At 40.2% G+C, this 18,774-nt stretch overlaps 1 protein-coding gene across 1 annotated transcript in view; it reads left to right on the top strand.

The window, feature by feature from the left end:
- The window catches only part of ankrd13c (ankyrin repeat domain 13C), a 75,169-nt gene extending 56,810 nt beyond the window's left edge, over window positions 1–18,359 (top strand). The window contains exons 9-13 of the mRNA XM_048539252.2: window positions 4,286–4,447; window positions 10,103–10,182; window positions 11,789–11,887; window positions 12,883–12,983; window positions 16,414–18,359. Coding sequence (XP_048395209.1) covers window positions 4,286–4,447; window positions 10,103–10,182; window positions 11,789–11,887; window positions 12,883–12,983; window positions 16,414–16,544 — 573 coding nt within the window. The 3' untranslated portion in view covers window positions 16,545–18,359. The remainder of the gene's footprint in view (window positions 1–4,285; window positions 4,448–10,102; window positions 10,183–11,788; window positions 11,888–12,882; window positions 12,984–16,413) is intronic.
- Window positions 18,360–18,774: the final 415 nt, after the last annotated feature.

Below are 18,774 nucleotides of genomic sequence, written 5' to 3'. Positions count from 1 at the left end.
TTTTAGTCTCAACTCCACTGTCCCCACCTGTTTTCCATAACCCTTCAAACCTGTCTTCATCCAGCTATCTACACCTTGTTATCTGTAATTAAAAATCCATCTAACCCCCTCCTTTTTTTAAATTTACTCAATGTCCCAGCATCCTCTGACATCTGGTGGTGAATTCCACAGATTCACAACCCTTTTGAAGTAATTTCTCCTCATCTGTTTTAAATTTTCTACCCTTTATCCTAAAACTGTGGCCTCTCCTTATAGATTATCCCTAACTGTGTTGCTCCCCTTTAGCATCTTACTTGCCTCAATTAGATCTGCTGTTATTCTACTGAACTCCAGAATCTATTGGCTTCAACTGCTGAATCTCCCATCAAAAGGCAAACCTCTCGTCTCTCAACAATCGACTGAACCTCTTGTGGACTGCCTCCAGTACAGCTACCATCCCTGTAATAAGGGAACCAAAATTGTATGCAATACTCCAGGCATCATGGGTGTACATCTAAATACCTCATATGTAAGGAGGGGGTTAGGCCCCAAGGTATAGGAACAGAATTAGGCTATTCAGCCCATTGAGTCTGCTGTGCCATTCAGTCATGGCTCATATGTTTCCCAACCCATTCTCCTGCCTTCTCCCTATTACCCTTGATACTAACTAACAACCTGTTGATCTCTGGCGTAAATACACTATATGATTTGGCCTCAACACCCTTCTGTGGCAATGAGTTCCACAGGTTCACCACCCTCTGCCTGAAGAAGTTTCTCCTCCTCTCCATTCCAAAGCATTTTCCCTTGCTGAGGTTTTGCCCTTGGGTCTCAATCTTTGCTCCTAGTGGAGACATCTTCTCTCCATCCACTGTACCCAGGCTGGTCAGTATTCTAGAAGGCCTGTGCATAACTTTTCATCATGGCCTCTACTCATTTCCAATTCCCAAACTCTAACCCCACATATTCCACACCTTTTTGACTCTATAATCACCATAGATTTTAAATTTCATTGCTTACTAATAAGGTGACTGTGATCCCTCTGCCCATCTTCCTGTCCTTCTCAGTTTGACACATATCCTTGGATATTTAGTGCCAGCACTGATTTCCCTCATAGCCACATCTGATTACCCATAACATGCAACCTGCCAATTTCAATCTGCACTATAAGCTCATGTACTTAGTTTTGTATACCATGTACATGTACAGCACCTTCAGTCTTGCATTGACTGTTATCCATTTTATCTGCTGTGCCTGATGTTTTGACCTCTAACACCCTCTCAGATATTGAGTTCCCGATTGCTACCACCCTCTGAGGGAAAACAAATTCCTCTCATCCCTTCGAAACCCCTTTCGCTTTAAATCTCATCCCCACTTCTCCCTGGTCATAGATCCCTGCACCAAGGGTTAATGTTTTAAAGTTTTTTTTTCCCCTGCCGACTCTGTGACCTTGAATTTTACAAAACTCATGCATGTCACTACTCAGTCTCCAGTGTTCCAAGACAAACAGTCTTGATCGATCTGATCCCTCTTCATAATTAAAACTCTCCAGTCAAGGCAGCATCTTGGTAATCCTCCTGTGTATTGCTCTTTGAATCTGAATTCCAGAACTGCACATAATGCTGTAGATGTGGCCTAATTTGTATTAGACATAGTTCCAGTGTAACCTTCCTGTTTCTCTGTCTCCCCCTCCCATTCTCTTGATGACATGTCCATCATGGGCCTCCTGCACTGCCACAATGATGCCACCCGAAGGTTGCAGGAACAGCAACTCATATTCTGCCTGGGAACCCTGCAGCCATATGGTATCAATGTGGACTTCACCAGTTTCAAAATCTCCCCTTCCCCTACTGCATCCCTCAACCAGCCCAGTTCATCCCCTCCCCCCACTGCACCACACAATCAGCCCAGCTCTTTTCTCCCCCCCCCCCCCCCCCCACCCCACTGCATCCCAAAACCAGTCCAACCTGTCTCTGCCTCCCTAACCGGTTCTTCCTCTCACCCATCCCTTCCTCCCACCCCAAGCCGCACCCCCAGCTACCTACTAACCTCATCCCACCTCCTTGACCTGTCCGTCTTCCCTGGACTGACCTATCCCCTCCCTACCTCCCCACCTACACTCTCTCCACCTATCTTCTTTACTCTCCATCTTCGGTCCGCCTCCCCTTCTCTCCCTGTTTATTCCAGTTCCCTCCCCCCATCCCCCTCTCTGATGAAGGGTCTAGGCCCGAAACGTCAGCTTTTGTGCTCCTGAGATGCTGCTTGGCCTGCTGTGTTCATCCAGCTTCACATTTTATTATCTTGGAATCTCCAGCATCTGCAGTTCCCATTATCTCAAGGAAAGTATCCTGTTGTGCCTGCTCAACAGCATTTTTCTTATTGGAATATAGAACAGTACAGTACAGGCCCTTTGGCTCACGATGTTGTGTCAACCTTTTATCCTACTAAGATCAAACTAACAAAATGTGAGGCTGGATGAACACAGCAGGCCAAGCAGCATCTCAGGAGCACAAAAGCTGACGTTTCGGGCCTAGACCCTTCATCAGAGAGGGGCTGACGTTTCGGGCCTAGACCCTTCATCAGAGAGCTCCTGGGATGCTGCTTGGCCTGCTGTGTTCATCCAGCCTCACATTTTATTATCTTGGAATCTGCAGTTCCCATTATCTCTAAGATCAAACTACCCTGTATACCCCACATTATACTATCCTCCATGTGCCTATTCAAGAGTCACTTAAAAGTCACTAAAGTATTTGATTCCACATGCCCATCGCTCTGTGAAGAACCTTCCTCCAGTCACCTTAAAGTTATGCCCCCTTGTAATAGTCATTTCTGCCCTGGGAAGAAGTCTCTGACAATCCACTGTATCTGTGCCTCTCATCTTGTACGCCTCTATCAAGTCACCTCTCACCCTTCTTCGCTCCAATGAAAAAGGCTGTAACTCCCTCAACCTTTCCTCACAAGACCTGCCCTCCAGTTCAGGCAGCCTCCTGGTAAATCTCCTCTGTACTCTCTCTAAAGCCTCCACATTCTTCCTATAATGAGGGGACCAGAACTGAACATGGTATTCCAAGTATGGTTTAACCAGAATTTTTTAGAGCTACATCTTAATCTTGCAGCTTTTAAACTCCATTCCCCTACCAATGAAAGCCAACGCCCCATACGTCATCTTTACAACCCTAGCTACTTGGATAGCAATTTTGAGGGAATCTTTGGAAGTGGACCCCAAGATTTCTCTGCTTCTCCACGCTGCTGAGAATCCTGCCATTTAATCCGGTCTTCAAATTTTACCTTCCAAAATGAATCACTTCACAATTTTGTGGGTTGAACTCCATCTGTCGCTTGTTTGCCCAGCTCTGCATCCTGTCAATGTCCCATTGCAATCTACAGTAGCCCTCCATGCTGTCCACAACTCCTGTTCCAACCTTCATGTCATCGGCAAACTTAGTATCCCACTCTTCCACGTCTTCAAACAAGTCACTTCCAGACAGCCAAATTCCCCTGAATCCCATGCTGCCTCGCTTTCTGAATGAACCTACTATGTGGAACCTTATGAAATGCCTTGCTAAAATCCATATACCCCACGTGCGCTGTTCTGCCTTCATCCATGTGTTTTGTCATGTCCTCAAAGAATTCGATAACGCTTGTGAGGCATGACCTGCCCACCGTGCCGCGCCCCCCCTGCCCCAAAAAAAAGCTTTGTTTCTAATCAAACTGTGTTTTTCCAAATAATCATAAATACTATCTCTCAGAATCCTCTCCAATAGTTTGCCCACCACAGAAGTCAGTCTGACTGGTCTGTAATTCCCAAGATTATCCCTAATCCCTTTCTTGAACAAGGAATTAACATTTGACACCCTCCAATCACCTGGTACTATTCCAGCGGACAGGTGAGGATGCAAAGATCATTGCCTAAGGAGTAGCAACCTCTTCCCTCTTACGTTCTTAATATTATTTCAGATACAGGTTTTGCTGGTAGATTAGCCTGGTACTTGCTACCTATCCCTAATTACCCTTGAAGCTTGTACGAGCTACCTCTTGAACTGCTACATTCTGTGAAATGTGGGTAGACCCATAACAAGGAAGTTCAGGATTTTGATCCTGCAGCAGTGAAGAAATTGCTATATGGTTCCAAGTCAGGGTATCTTTGAAGGGGAGTTTTCAGGCTATAGTCTTGCTGTACATCTGCTTTTGTCCCACCTAGGTGGCAGGTGTCACAGGTTTGGAAGGTGTTTTGCTTTTGTTTCTACTTAAATGTGATGCTGTGCAGTTAATAAAATTGCCTAACTTTGAGAATAACAAATCTTTAAAGGAACGAGTTGGGAACTTCTTGGCAGATTTTTATTCTGTAAATGGTCTGGTTTTGGAATCAAGAAAGCGTCGTGAGCACCTTAGTGAAGAGGACATTCTAAGAAATAAGGCTATAATGGAAAGTCTGAGCAAAGGAGGAAACTTGATGGAACAAAATTTTGAGGTAAACCTCATTTTATTGAGTATCCTGTTTTAAATGAGAGTTAAATAAGATCAAATTTGTTTTTAAATTTGAGAGTAAAATTGAGTTTCGAGTAACATGCAACTTGAATATTGCTGAAATTAGTTTCCTTATTGTATGAGTCTAAAATTGAACATATTGCTAGATGGATGCTGAGCTCTTTGTTTAGTGAATAGCTGTTTGGAGAGACTAAACACCACAAAATATCTTTTTTTATATTGTCATGATTCTGTCTGGAAATCGTGTCCTGTTCTTGGTACAAAGATTGAATTAGGTAAAATTCCCCCATTTTGTTTGGTTCTTAGTCTGAGATAGAAACCTACCCTGTGTGCTTTCTGTACTTGAGTTACTATTTGTTAAAAGTAATTAAACTCTAATTACAGGTAAATAGTTAAGAATAGTTGGCATATAATACTCGAAATTAAAACTCTTTTTCAAACTCTCCATTACTGTCTCGTGCATCCATTTTACGCGATTTGTATATTCAGGAATCATTATCATCTGTATGGTTGCGACCTGGACCTGCGTATCACAAGCATTTAGCCCTTACATCTGTTTTATATAGCTGATTCTTCCTGGCCTGAGTCAGAGGCCACAAGTTGAGGGGCAACTGTGGACATCAAATATCAAGTGGCTCTCCTGCTCATGCTGCCTGCCATAGGCATATAGGAAGGATTTATGACTTCATCAATTCACCTGTTTGACCATGTTGTCCATTCACAATCTATTGTCATTAAGTCCTAGAGTGGACTTGAAGCTAGATTTTCTGGTACAGTAGCAGAGACAGTACCTATTGTGCTGCAAGACCTCTCTAAATAGTCTACATCCTATTAGAACCGCAACCAGCATTTCTAAGACTTTAGAAGTCCTATTTCAAAAGATTTTCTGGACAAGCAAAAGGCTGCAGATTTGACTTGTGTACTCCAAAAAGGAGGCCCATATTAAGGGTATAAACCATTGAGTGGAAGGAAGGCTTTTCCTGTCAAATCCACTTTCTAGTAGATTACTGTAGATCATTGAATCTGAAACACGATGGATCCCATTATAACTATAAATGGAGCCGTAAAACACTGCAGCAAGCCCTTCAGCCCAGTTAGTCCGTGCCAACCACAATCCCAAACTCAACTAGTGCCCATTTGCCTATACTTGGCCATATCCTTCCAAACATTTTTTAATGAACTTCTCCAAATGTTTTTAAACGTTGTAACTGTACCCGCATCCTCCACTTCTGTTAGTTTGTTCTACAAATGAACACCTGCTTCTTAGGTTTATAAGAAAGGACTTTTTTATAAACTTTCTCCTCTTGCCTTTTAATAATGTGCCCCCTCCCCCGTCTAGAAATCCCCCACTGTAGGGAGAAGATACCTGCTATTTACCTGAGCCGTACCCCTCATGATTTATGGAAGCTTTTAATTCAATTTAGTGCCTGTCGTGAAATTAACTGCCTGACATCAGGGCTTCCATGCATGGTGGAGATCCAGCCACCAAGAACTTTCAGCCTTTCAGTTCTAACTGTACATTTTGGGAGTTGTGGCCTCTCCCTGCCAGTAGTGGCAACAACATAGCTACCCTGGAATCCAGAGTGGGCTAGGCTTGTTGGGGCGAGTCAGGCAGTCTCTAATTTTGGCTCAGTGTTGTAGAGGGAGGGGACTGCCTTTTATTGTGGATCTGAATGAGAGGTCAGGAGTCCAAAGCTGAAGCTTTGGACTCCAACCAGGACTTGATGGCCAAGGAAGGTGTCGTCTTACACAGCTATCAGGTTATCCACCTATAAATCTTTCCAACACCTTTTTAATGGCAAGCATTAAGAGTGGAGATTCCTGATAACCTGCATGATTGGAAAGAATCTCAGAGCCCCTTTCATTTCATATAGAAGATCCAGACCTACAGCATGCTTATAAAAGCTCACCATTGACTCAACTGATTTGTATGACAACAAAATGTGAGGCTGGATGAACACAGCAGGCCAAGCAGCATCCCAGGAGCACAAAAGCTGACGTTTCGGGCCTAGACCCTTCATCAGAGAGGATTCTCCAGCATCTGCAGTTCCCATTATCTCTGATTTGTATGACAGTCAGTTTTTGAGAGAACATGAGTTAAGATATGGTTACTAGCAAGATAGTTGATTACCTAAAGCACTGGGTGTTCGAGTATTGGAAACATAATGCACAATTTCTGTAGACAATGTAATATAAATCATCTAATAAAGTGAGCAAGCTTCCATCACACACCAGGTTTGTGTTTTTGTAGATGGACGTGTTTTGGGGAGTCAGGAAGAGAGTTACTTGTGGGATTTATAGCCTCTAGCCTGCTGTGGCTACAGTAATTACAAATCCAATCCTTCAGTTCTGGTGAGTGGTAACCCACAGGATGTTCGGGATTCAGTGATGGTTTCACAGTATCTTTGTACCTGGCATTTGTGTCACGAATATTGCTTATGTGTCAGTCCAAGCCTGGATTTTGTCTGGGCTTTATTACTTTCTCACATGTACTGCTGCAGTATGTAAGGAATTGCGAATGATGCTAAACATTATACAATCATCCATGAACATCCCCACTTCTGACTTTATGATGGAGGGTAGGTCATTGTTAAAACATTTAAAAGATGGCTGTGTCTTAGGAGTTCTTCAGCATAGAATCTGCGAAGATGTCCTTGACCTCCAACAACAGTAGACAATTTCCTTTGTGCTGGGTGTGAATCTGATCAGCAGAGAGATTCCCCTGGTTCCTTGATACCACACTTGATTATGTGGCCTTGATGTCAAAGCCTATCACTCTCTTGGAGTTCACCTTTTTTGTCTGTATTTGAACGAAGGCTCTGATGATGTCAGGACCTGAGTGGCCCTAGTGGAACCTGAACTGAATGTCCACAAGCATATTATCACTAATCAAGTGCTGCATGAGTCTACAAAGGGATTCGGATAAGCTCAGTGAGTGGGCAAACTCTTAACTGATGGAATATATGTAAGAAGGTGTGAGTATGTGTGTTCTTTTGGCAGCAAGAATATAGGATCTGAATAAGCGAATGAAGAAAGACTGCAGAAAGCTATATCAGAGGGATTTGGATATCCTTGTGTAGAATTCTTTTGCTTTGAAAGCTAGCTTTAAAAAAAAGTTCAAGTAATGAAGGCAGATGGAATGTTGTCCAATATTTCAGAGTGGAGTATAGAAATAGAGAAATCAAGCTAAAACTATACAAGGCACTACTTCAACCACTGAGCTAGCAAGAACTGTAGATGCTGGAAGTGATTCCGTTTTGGTACAAATAGTGTAGACAGACAATATGAAATAAAGGGATACACTTTTTTTTTTTCAAAAGGGTTACAGGAACAGAGAAACTAGACCAGGGTGTATAAGTGTATAAGTCATTTGGAAGCAATAGGCCAGGTTGAGAGAGTAATTAATAAAACACAGTATCCTACATTGTGTCTCTATTAATAACATTGTTTCTTTTACATATTTTATTAGGTGTATTGACTTGGCCTCCATTATTATTGCATCCAGTTCAGGGTTCTGCACTTTAATGCCTTCACATCCATCTTGGAGACTACAGTAAAGATACAATAAAATGGTTCCAGAGATAAACTTCAATTACGTAGAAAGATTTGCAAATTTGGGACTCTTCTCCTTGGAGATGAGATGGTTGAGAGGAGATTTTGAGGTGTTCAAATCTTGAGGGGTTCTAGGCTGAGTAAATGGCAAGAACAAGTGAGGATTGATTTTTGGGTGATTAGCAAAGGAAACAATGAAGATTTATTTTAAACATTTGAGTAATTAAGACCTGAAAACTCTGTCTGAGACTAGTAGACTTGGATTCAGTCGAGGCTTTCATTTAAGGAATTGGATTGTATCTAGAAACGAAGAATGTTCATTCTTAAAAGGAGAATGTGGGGGAGTGGCATTAGGTAAGTTAGAGAGTCAGCGCAGACATGATTGGCTGTCTGAATGTTCTCCTGTGCCATAACATTTGTTTTCTGTTTCAAATTCAATTAGTATACTAGTATAATTTTAATTGTTCAAGTTTCAAGTAATGTCAGCTTTTGTTGGAGAAACTAGTTACCTGAACTAGTTAATACCTGATAAGCTAATGACTCATTGCTAACATGACTTTTTTACCACAAGTCATTGTGTTTTGTTGTTCCTTGTATGACGTATCTACAGTAACGAAATGGCAAATCCTGACTCACTGTGAAAACACTGTAGCGGAGTATTTACTATAATAACGTTTCCTGTTGGCTTTTCTGCAAAAAATCCTTTATGCCCACAAATATAATACAAATTGCTTATGTTAACAACATCTAATTCTGCCCACTTAGAGGTACAGAAGCTAGAAACCATTTTAATTTGAATGCCCCTTTCCAAAAGATTGATTCTGTAAATTAAAAAAGAAAAGAACTGTTGCTGCTGTAAATCCAAGAATGAAAACAAAGTTGCTGGTAAAGTTCAGCAGATCTGGCAGCATCTGTGAAGGAGAAAACAGAGTTAACGCTTTGGTTCCAGTGACCAACCCTTGGAACCGTTCGGAGAAAGGGTCACCGGACCCGAAATGTTAACATGATTCTGTAAATGTGTTTTACCCGCTTTGTTCTGCTAAAGCCAAAATAATTCCTTTGCTGTCACCAAGTGGTCTTGTACAAGAACTGTAGGGTATTTTATCACTTCAATTTTAAGCATCATTTTACAAGTGCTGAAAATATTGCTTGTAGATTTGGGGAATATTTGCCTTTAATTTTGAAGCTATTTTTACAGTCTAACAAACTCAAAGCAAAAACTGATTATATTAAAGCAAAAAATCACAACTTTTTTCATCCATTGCTGTGAGAAAAGGAAATTATTTTTGAATTGTTAGCATAGATTCCTTTTCTGTATGTTCCTAATCTATTCAGGCTGTTAGCTGCTTAACAATCTGAGTCGTAAGATGCTGCACCCAGAATTGTTTTACACTCGGTCTGCTTTCTTCTTTTCCTCTATTGCTGTTTTCCAGCTTAACTGATCACTTGTTATGGAAATGATATTTTAAACAAGGATGTGGAGTGTTTTTTTTTCCTCCCTAGTAATGTTTAAAAATCAGCCCAGGCTAGTCAACTGTTGCTACTTCAGAGTTTGTATGCCACAGTTTTGACCCCCTTGATTCTCCTTGATTTTTGTAAACTGTTAAATGCTTGGGAATAAAAATTTGGTATGCTGAAGGAAGAAAAATTATGAAAGGGAAAGAGCAGATTTCTTTAGACCTGTGGATGGAATAACTGCTCGAGGTGGTTATGGATCAGCAATAACCCTAAACCAGCACTGTCAATAACTTACAAATATTCTGGAGTTATTGACATGTTTTCTCGACTACGTATTTTCAGTAGGAGACATCTTTACTGTAACAGTCGAAATAAGGTAGCATTTCTGAGGTCTTGATTTGTTCACATTTTTTTGCTGAACATTCATGTGAACCAGCACCAAAGAAATGAGGCATTCATGGTTTTATGCTGGCATCAGGGCAAACTAAAATATAGTTATTCAGGAAATTTGAAAGCTATAATTTTCAGTAGATGGAATATGAGGTTTGTAGGAGTCTAGTACATATGAAATTTCCCTATAGGGATATTTAAAGTTTTGAATAGTTGAATATTTTATTCCCTTTTACAGCCTGTTCGTAGACAGTCACTCAGCGCCCCACCTGCTAACACAATCACTTGGGAGGAGTACATCTCAGCAGAGTCTGGAAAGTAGGTATAATGGAATTATGAGCAAACGTTACAATATTATTTGTTTTATTAGCAGATAATACTTGAATTAGACTTTTTTTTTCCTATTCATGTTAGCATTCACCTTGAGTTTCTGGATAGTTTTGTTTTCTCCTTGTTCAGTATGTGCTATGAGATAGGTAAAACCTCCTTAATACACTGAATTACAATGGCACGGATCTTCTGGTCACCAGATAGATTATGCAACTTTTGGGGCGTGATGGTCATGCAGGAATTGCCTGAAAGTGCTGAACTTCTGGGCTCACTGAGTTTGGATCTATTGTTGTGCATTATTTTGGATTTTCCTACAGTGTGGAAACAGGCCCTTCGGCCCAACAAGTCCACACCGCCCCTTGCAGCCTCTCACCCAGATCCCCCCACCCCACCCCCCACCCCCCACCCCCCACCCCCCACCCCCCACCCCCCACCCCCCAATAACCCACACACCCATGAACACTATGGGCAAGTTAGCATGGCCAGTGCACCAAGCCTGCACATCTTTGGACGGTGGGAGGAAACCGGAGCACCTGGAGGAAACCCACGCAGATACGGGGAGAATTTGCAAACTCCGCACAGTCTGTTGTCCGAGGCTGGAATCGGACCTGGGGCCCTGGCTCTGAGGCTGCAGTGCTAACCGCTGAGCCACCGTGCCGCCCTCTTTTTTGTTTTTTTTGATAATTGTTCCATAAACAGAAGTGTTGTCGTCCTTGGCAGTTCTCCAAATTACCTTCCCAGTTATACTCTCTCTAATCCTCTGACTGTTCCTGAAGTGGGTTTGCTACTAGACTCTTGCCCCCTTCACTCCAACTTTACCAACTAACCCAACCCAGATGCCTGACTTCCCCCAAACTTGACTAGGCTTGATTCTATCACCTTTTATATGGCTGTGACCCAGTCACCTATTCAGTTGCCATCCTACCCCTCTCTGCAATTTTACAATGTCTCAGAAATCTAGCCACCATAATCTTAATAGCATTTTAGTAGCAGAATCCCCTATGCAACATGTTTGAGACTGGCTGGAGTTGTTCCCAAATGCATTTCAAGCAGTTTTGCTAAGTTCAAACAATCCAGAACTTTGAAACTTGTTTTTGATGTGCTGGGATTATACTTGTTAAAGATAATTGAGACCTCTTCTCGATGTCTCCCAGACCTTGCTCTGGTCTATGCTGTCGTGTTGCATTATAACTTTAGAACTGCCATGGAAACCGGAAACAACTTTATGGTGATGTTAGTGGTAATAGCAGTGCACATTAAATCTTGTGTTTTTTTTTGGGGACAGTATTTATTTTCAAGGATTCTAAAGCAAGGGGTTAATTTTGTTTTCATTTTTATTTGCTTAATCACTTTGATATTTAGGGATGCATTTTCTTGAATTGCTTGGAAAATTGATTTATTTTCAATATTTCTCAGTGGCGCTTTTCTTTTCTTTGCATTAAAACTTGTAATGGGGAAAAATCTTTGTTTGCTACACTGATCTTGGTTAATATGCATGCTCCCCTTTTTCAGATGTAATAAATCTTATTTTCTCTTCTACATTGTATGTAATTATTTCAACAGTTCTCTAATGTGACTCCACATTTCCATTTAGGGCTCCTCATCTAGGGAGAGAATTGGTCTGCAAAGAGAGCAAAAAAACATTCAAAGCCACCATTGCCATGAGCCAGGAGTTTCCTCTGGGCATTGACTCGTGAGTGGTATTGTATGACATACCGTCATTTTCTTGCAGATGTGTTGTAAATACACAACACACAATTCTTTAAGTACAAACAGAACTTAAACAATAAAATGCAGATTAACATTCTATAAAATTTCCAGTCAAAATCACTTTTGCTTCTTGGTTTTCCTCAGTGCCGAAACTGAATTGTTTGGTTGAAATGTTATCTTCTGGTGTAAGAGAAATTAACTTGCAGAGTAGACATCTAAAGATAATTAAATATCTTAACATGCCCTTTCCTAAAATGGAGATTTTTTTAATAATGAAACTTCAGTTCACTTATACCAGGAAGGTCACATGCAGTAGGTTCCGTTCCTGCTCTTGCATAATATTAACCGGCACCAAATGTCTTTCAGTGATTACCCATGTGCATTAATTTTCAAAGTCTAGGTCTTAAAATTCTCTTTCCTTGTTTTCAAATTTCTCCATGACTTCTATTCCTCCACCCCTTTACATTTACTGCCTCCAAGGTATCTTTCTTTAAATTCTAGCCTCTTGAGCTTCTCTGATTTTGATCACTTCCACCTTGTGCCTGTGCTTTTAGTTGATTGGGCCCAAGACCTTTGTGCACTTTTCTTTCCTCTGTTAGCCACTTTCCTTTTAAAATTACAACGTTTTGTCAAGTTTTGGTATGTGAACTAGCATTTCTTTCTGACTCAGTATCCTGTAGTGCTCTAGTCTTATGAAGAGCCATTCAAACTGTTTTATAATATTTAAAGGTGCTGTGTAACACAATTGTGTTTGAACTGAAATGAAAGATTTTAACCAGTTTGTTTGTCAATGGTTCGTGTCTCATTCTTTTGATTTTTAAAAAAAATTTACTGGTGTAGTCAGGTTAATATTAAAATCCCGTGTAACGATCTCAAATAATCAGTTGAAAAGCATTTTTTTATTTTCCTGACTTTTTACTGTGGTTGTTTGATTTCTGGCTTTCTAACATTTTTTTTCTGTTGATCTTTCACTGAAAGGTTACTGAATGTTTTAGAGGTCGTAGCACCCTTCAAGCACTTTAATAAACTCAGAGAATTTGTTCAGATGAAGCTTCCACCAGGATTTCCTGTTAAACTAGGTAAGTAATAAGATAATGGTAAAATGGGGAACCATGTGCTTATTGGTCATAGTAGAATAGAATTCTGCCTGTCATGGTCCTCAGTGCCATATGGGTATCCAGTTGTGAGCTGCCAAATCTATTTAATATTGCCACAGTGTCAGACACTTCCACGTAATGTCACTTTTCTTTGAGTTTATACATTAGATATTAAGCTTGACATTACTAACTTGCTGCCGCTGTGAAGAAGTGTAACAGAGTCTCTTTTCATACAAGGCAGGATATCTGACGTAATTTAAGATCTGATCATATTTCAGCAATCACTCCTAAGTGACGCTCGTCCCTGGATTTCACTTTTTTTAATTTCGTCAAACATCTATATAGTTTCAGCAGTGCTCAGGGATTATAACAGGAACCCTTTATTCTGTTTACCTTTCACTACAAACTGATCTCGTGTTGATAGGACTCAAAATAAAGGAAGATGTGAACAGGCTTGTTGCAACTGATCACTCGCATCAATAAAGTACCGCACAAAAGGTTAAATCCTGCAGTAGGTGCTCATGGTGCTGGATGTAGTATATTGGCATGGATAGAGCATCAGCTGATGGGCAGGAAACAGCTAATGGGGATACAAGGGGTTATTTTTCAAGTTGATGACTTGTAACTAGTGGGGTTCCATAGGGATCGGTGCTGGGACCATTGTTGTTTACATTATGCATTAATTGTTTGGAGAAAGAAAGCAAGTGTGCTGTATCCAGAATTGGCAAATGGGGTATACTGCAGGAAAATGTGAAGTTGTTCATTTTGGAAGGGAGGGCAAAACATTGTCTTAATAGAGAACCTGCTGAAAGGGGTAAAACAGGGATTTGGGGAAGGGTCTTGTGTACAAAATGCAGAAAGGTAGCACAGGTGCAGCAGGTAATCAGGAACACTAATGGAATGTTGGCTGTTATTTCGAGGGGCTTGGTGTATAAGAAGTCATGCTGCAACCTTACAAAGTGCACTACTATACAGAGTGCTGGTGAGAGTACATATGGAGTACTATGCGCAGTTTTGGCCCCCTTATTTAAAGATATTACTTCATTGGAAGCAGTTCAGAAGAGTTTCAGTAATGTGATCTCTGGTACAGAGAGATCTAATCTAATCTATGTTAAACTCTGAAGACAATGCTGCTCTTTCCATAACGCTCATCTTGGTGTAAGATCTTGGTATTATTCCATGTGGAAGCATCACATGCTGGAAAGTCTTCAGACAGTTGAAAGCCTTAACTTGAATTGAACAACAGAAGTGAAGAACAAAGAAACAAAAGACATATGTGTATGGGAACAAATGGGCTGTTTAGCTTTTTGGAGGAGTCTCAAATATACAGACAATAAATGAACATTTCCCCAAGCTTGCACCTGCTGGAATCTGGTGTCACCTAAGTCCTGTCTGATTTTTGTACCCAACACTGCACAGCCCTCTGAAGGCTGCTGTCCCAGTTCCTCAATGTCCATCGCCTCCTGTCTTTCCCTGCTTTAGTTGTGCAGTATCCTGCCTGGAATGTACTTAAGACCACTACTGCCCTGCCTGGAGCAATTCACGCATCAAAACTTCATCTTCAGCATGCCTATCTTCTGTGATGGACTATATTGTATAAATGCTTTGGTCTCCAAAGGGTTATCATCCCTGGTTGCAGTAGTTAACTGTCTCAATTAACCATCCTTATTAGGCTTCTGGCCCTTGAAACAAAGCAGAAAGGGGAGTTCAGGAGTATATAGGCATTATGGGAACTCCCAGGGTTCTTGCTGCAGACTTCTGAGATTTGGTACTGATGATCACCAGGGTGCCTGGTATTGATGGAGTAGATGTTTTTACGTTGAAGTCACCTGGTCATGATATGGCATTTCCAACTCAACGAGTGTACAGTCTGTGGAGCTTTGAGGGAGGGCTGGTCCTGGTCCTGGGCTTGTTGACACACCTGTTCTCCTCCATTTCTCTGTGCCTTTGCACAGTGACTATGATTCTTCTGTGGCTGAATCCATTGGTGGTGATTGTGATGGGCTTGTATACAGCTAGAAACTGAACATGTCCATCAGGTACTGACAGCAGTCAGAATTTAGTTGTTCTCTGTCCATTTGGACATGGAGGTTAAAAAGGAAGATCATGAAGTGCCTCTCAACTTTTGACATGGAGATCTTGTTCTGATGTATGCCGCACATGTTATGACATACAAATACAGTAGGAGATTCTAATATACAGTAGGACTACTGCAATCTTGTTCTTTCTCCTTGCATCACTTGAAAGGTAGCATTACTGGAAGGATGTGGAGGTTTTGGAGAGGGTGCAGACAAGGTTTACCAGGATGCTGCCTGTATTAGAGAGTATGAGGTGATAAGGAGAGCTAGGGGAAAAAAACCTAGGCTTGTTTTCTTTGGAGCAGCAGAGACTGAGGGCAGACCAGATAGAAGTCCATTAAAATTGAGAGCACAGACAAGGTTAACAGTCAAAATCTTGCCCCCAGAGTTGAAATGCCTAATACTAAGGGGCCAACATTTAAGGTGAAGGGGGATAGTTCAAAGGCGGTCAGGGACAGGTTTTTTTATTTTGCAGTGCCTTGGGAGTTTGGAATGCACTGTCGAGTGGTGTTGGAGGCAGATCTGACAAGGACATTTAAGAACTTTTCGATAAGCATATCAACATGCAAGAAATAGAGGGGTATGAAGCAATGGTAGACAGAAGGAATTAGTTTTATTTAGCATAATAAAATGTGAGGCTAGATGAACACAGCAGGCCCAGCAGCATCTCGGGAGCACAAAAGCTGATGTTTCGGGCCTCGACCCTTCATCAGAGAGGGGGATGGGGTGAGGGTTCTGGAATAAATAGGGAGAGAGGGGGAGGCAGACTGAAGATGGAGAGAAAAGAAGATAGGTGGAGAGGAGAGTATAGGTAGGGAGGGGATAGGTCAGTCCAGGGAAGACAGACAGGTCAAGGAGGTGGGATGAAGTTAGTAGGTAAGAGATGGAGGTGCGGCTTGGTGGGAGGGAGGAATGGGTGAGAGAAAGAACAGGTTAGGGAGGCAGAGACCGGTTGGACTGGTTTTGGGATGCGCCACACAACCAGCCCAGCTCTTCCCCCTCCACCCACTGCAAAGGTGGGTCTCTGCATGCTGTATGCCTCCAAGTAGGGTGCTATGTAAGAAATGTTTAATTGTAATTTTTCTCCATTTTTAAATCTAGTTTGGTTTGTGCATTGCTAAAATGCAAATTTGAAAGGCAGCAAGTAATACAAAACAGTTGATTTGTATATGGTATAGTGATAGTCATGTTGGTTGCCTTCAAAATACTTTAAGACCAAACATTCTGCTAGAAGTGAGGAACACTCTCTCAATCTGGAGCATTTTACACAAGGCACGTACTAACTGCTGTATGATTTTTGACCTGCACTAATCAGTTTGTTTCCTGTTTTTTAGACATACCTGTGTTTCCAACCATCACTGCCACTGTGACATTTCAGGAATTCCGATATGACGGGTTTAACGACTCTATCTTCAATATTCCAAGTGACTATAGTGAAGACCCTAGCCGGTTCCCTGAGCTTTGATTTAGCTGCTTGGTATTGTGGGACTAAGAAGAAAATGTTGGGTGCTGTGTACTCTTACTTTAACCCATCCAGGAGTTTAATTTTGTTCTTCCTTTGATACAAGGGTATCATTTGGAGAAACTCTGGAACATTCCTAATTGGAAGAATGGAAAGTCTTGCAGAAATAGACTATACAGCATTTCTCTTTGATTTGGAAAAATCCCTTTATTAAATTCCTGACCTTCAGTTTGAGATGTTCTCTTTGCAAAATAATCCATTTAAAACTTCAGCTTTTTCATGAAAATGTATATATGTTATATCAATGATTAAACAATTTGGTTGCTTAAAAAAAACATTTTGCTGTAATTCACCTACCAAGTAATTGGCCTAATGAGAAGACAGTATTCATGTGCATACCAATTAATGACTAAAAAGCCAAATTGCCTCTTAATTTTTTTTTCTAGGATTGGTATGCTGTTACTATTTTGATATTTATTTGTACCTGTATTTTTGGGTACTAATTCACAGTGTCTTAATATTTTAAAAAACACTATTTTATTAATGCTAAATTTAGTTTTACAAATGTTGGCAAAAAGAGAAGCTAGGTTCCAAAAGAGAAACCTACAAAGTACAGGATGTAACACTTATTGTGCTGACTGGTGGTTCAGAATGTTAAGTTAATGTTCTGCAATTTCAAGTTATGTTGAATCTTGTTTTAATTAGCATTATATGATCTTAAAGGGAAGTATTGGTTTTGAATATAATTGAAAAATTATTGTATAAACATTGTGCGTACAGTTATCAGCAAGGTTTCAAAGTGATAATATTTGTATGGGATATTAGAAATATTCCATTGCTTCAACTGGAATTGCATGGAACTTCCAGTAAAGACTTTGAAGTTTGTTTGGCTGTAGTGTAGTACTGCATTGTTTAGCCACGGCTGATCTTACCCTCCTTGAAAACAAGTGACCAAAAATGGCTAGTCAGTCCTGTTGAATACAATAACGATTCCCAACTTTTTCCATATGAAGAGACACTTCTTTTTCATTGTGTTAAGAAAATACTGGGCTGTGGCTAATACAAACACTGTCACACGTAATTCACAAACTACACAGTTTGAGTAATTTTTGTACAAAGATCTTTTAAAAGCAGTTCATATAATATTCCCAAAAATAATTGGAATACTGTTCATTGAAGCACTAGCATTTTGGTGAACAGAATTGTTCCAGTTTAATGAATGCACTGTATATAACCACACAAATAATTTTTGTTCACAAAAAATCCTACTCCTTTTTAATTCTTGTATAACCATGTTTAAAGTGAAAGTAGGACTATCCAAGTGAGAACTGTCTGAAGGCTACCTCACTCATGGAACAGAGTAATGTGACTGTGTGAACGCAAGTCACATGACACCTTGTAATTGATATATTATCTTGCTTGTGACTGGTGATCTTGTAAGGTTTGCAACTCCTTTCAAGTCTTAGACATCACTGGTTGAGTGTAAGAAGTTTTAACCTCTGAAGATTGTATGAAATTAACACTTCAAGTTATTCAAATCTTTCCACTAAGCTAACAAAAATGGAAGCATGAAGAAATGAATAGGGATGACATGATATGGAAGTGTTAAATTGGATAATTAGTTTTAAAAAAACATGTATCTTAAATGCATCAATATCTTATGGTATTGGTATAATGAAAGACTTAGCGCTAAGTTTACCAAATGTGCTTTGTACAAATAAATATAGTCCAAAACTCTGCGCATTTGTGCTTGCTTTCTTTACATTGTTTTTAGGAATTTTATAAAGACTGAGAAATTTAGTGTAAAATTAGTAACCATTGTTACTATGAAAGACTTCAAATTATTCAGTTATGATTTCATTTTGATTGTGATTTTCATTTAAGTCAAATTGTATTTTCCTATTTGTATTTACCATTAAAAATAATATAATTAGAGTTGCCTGTTGTTTTTTTCCTTGATTTTAAACTGTGATTTGCGTATAATGATAACTAGTTGTTGGTGGTTTGACCTAGTTTGTATCCATAATTTATTGTTCTTAGCTATCTTATTGTAGAAAGACATGCAGTAGATGACATCTTCCCCAGTGAAAATGAGTATAAAATCGTGTGGTGACTGACCAAAAACATGAACTGTGCTTTCTCTCCATTTAAGTTATGTGATCTGCTGTGTTTTTCCAGCAAAGTTTGATTTTCTTTATTTCTGATTTCCAGCATAGAAATTACTTTTGGTTTT

This window comes from Stegostoma tigrinum, chromosome 8 (assembly GCF_030684315.1).
Source record: "Stegostoma tigrinum isolate sSteTig4 chromosome 8, sSteTig4.hap1, whole genome shotgun sequence".
Lineage (NCBI taxonomy): Eukaryota > Metazoa > Chordata > Chondrichthyes > Orectolobiformes > Stegostomatidae > Stegostoma > Stegostoma tigrinum.
Note: the sequence above shows the minus strand (reverse complement) of the source record. Positions and strands in the feature narration are given on the sequence as shown.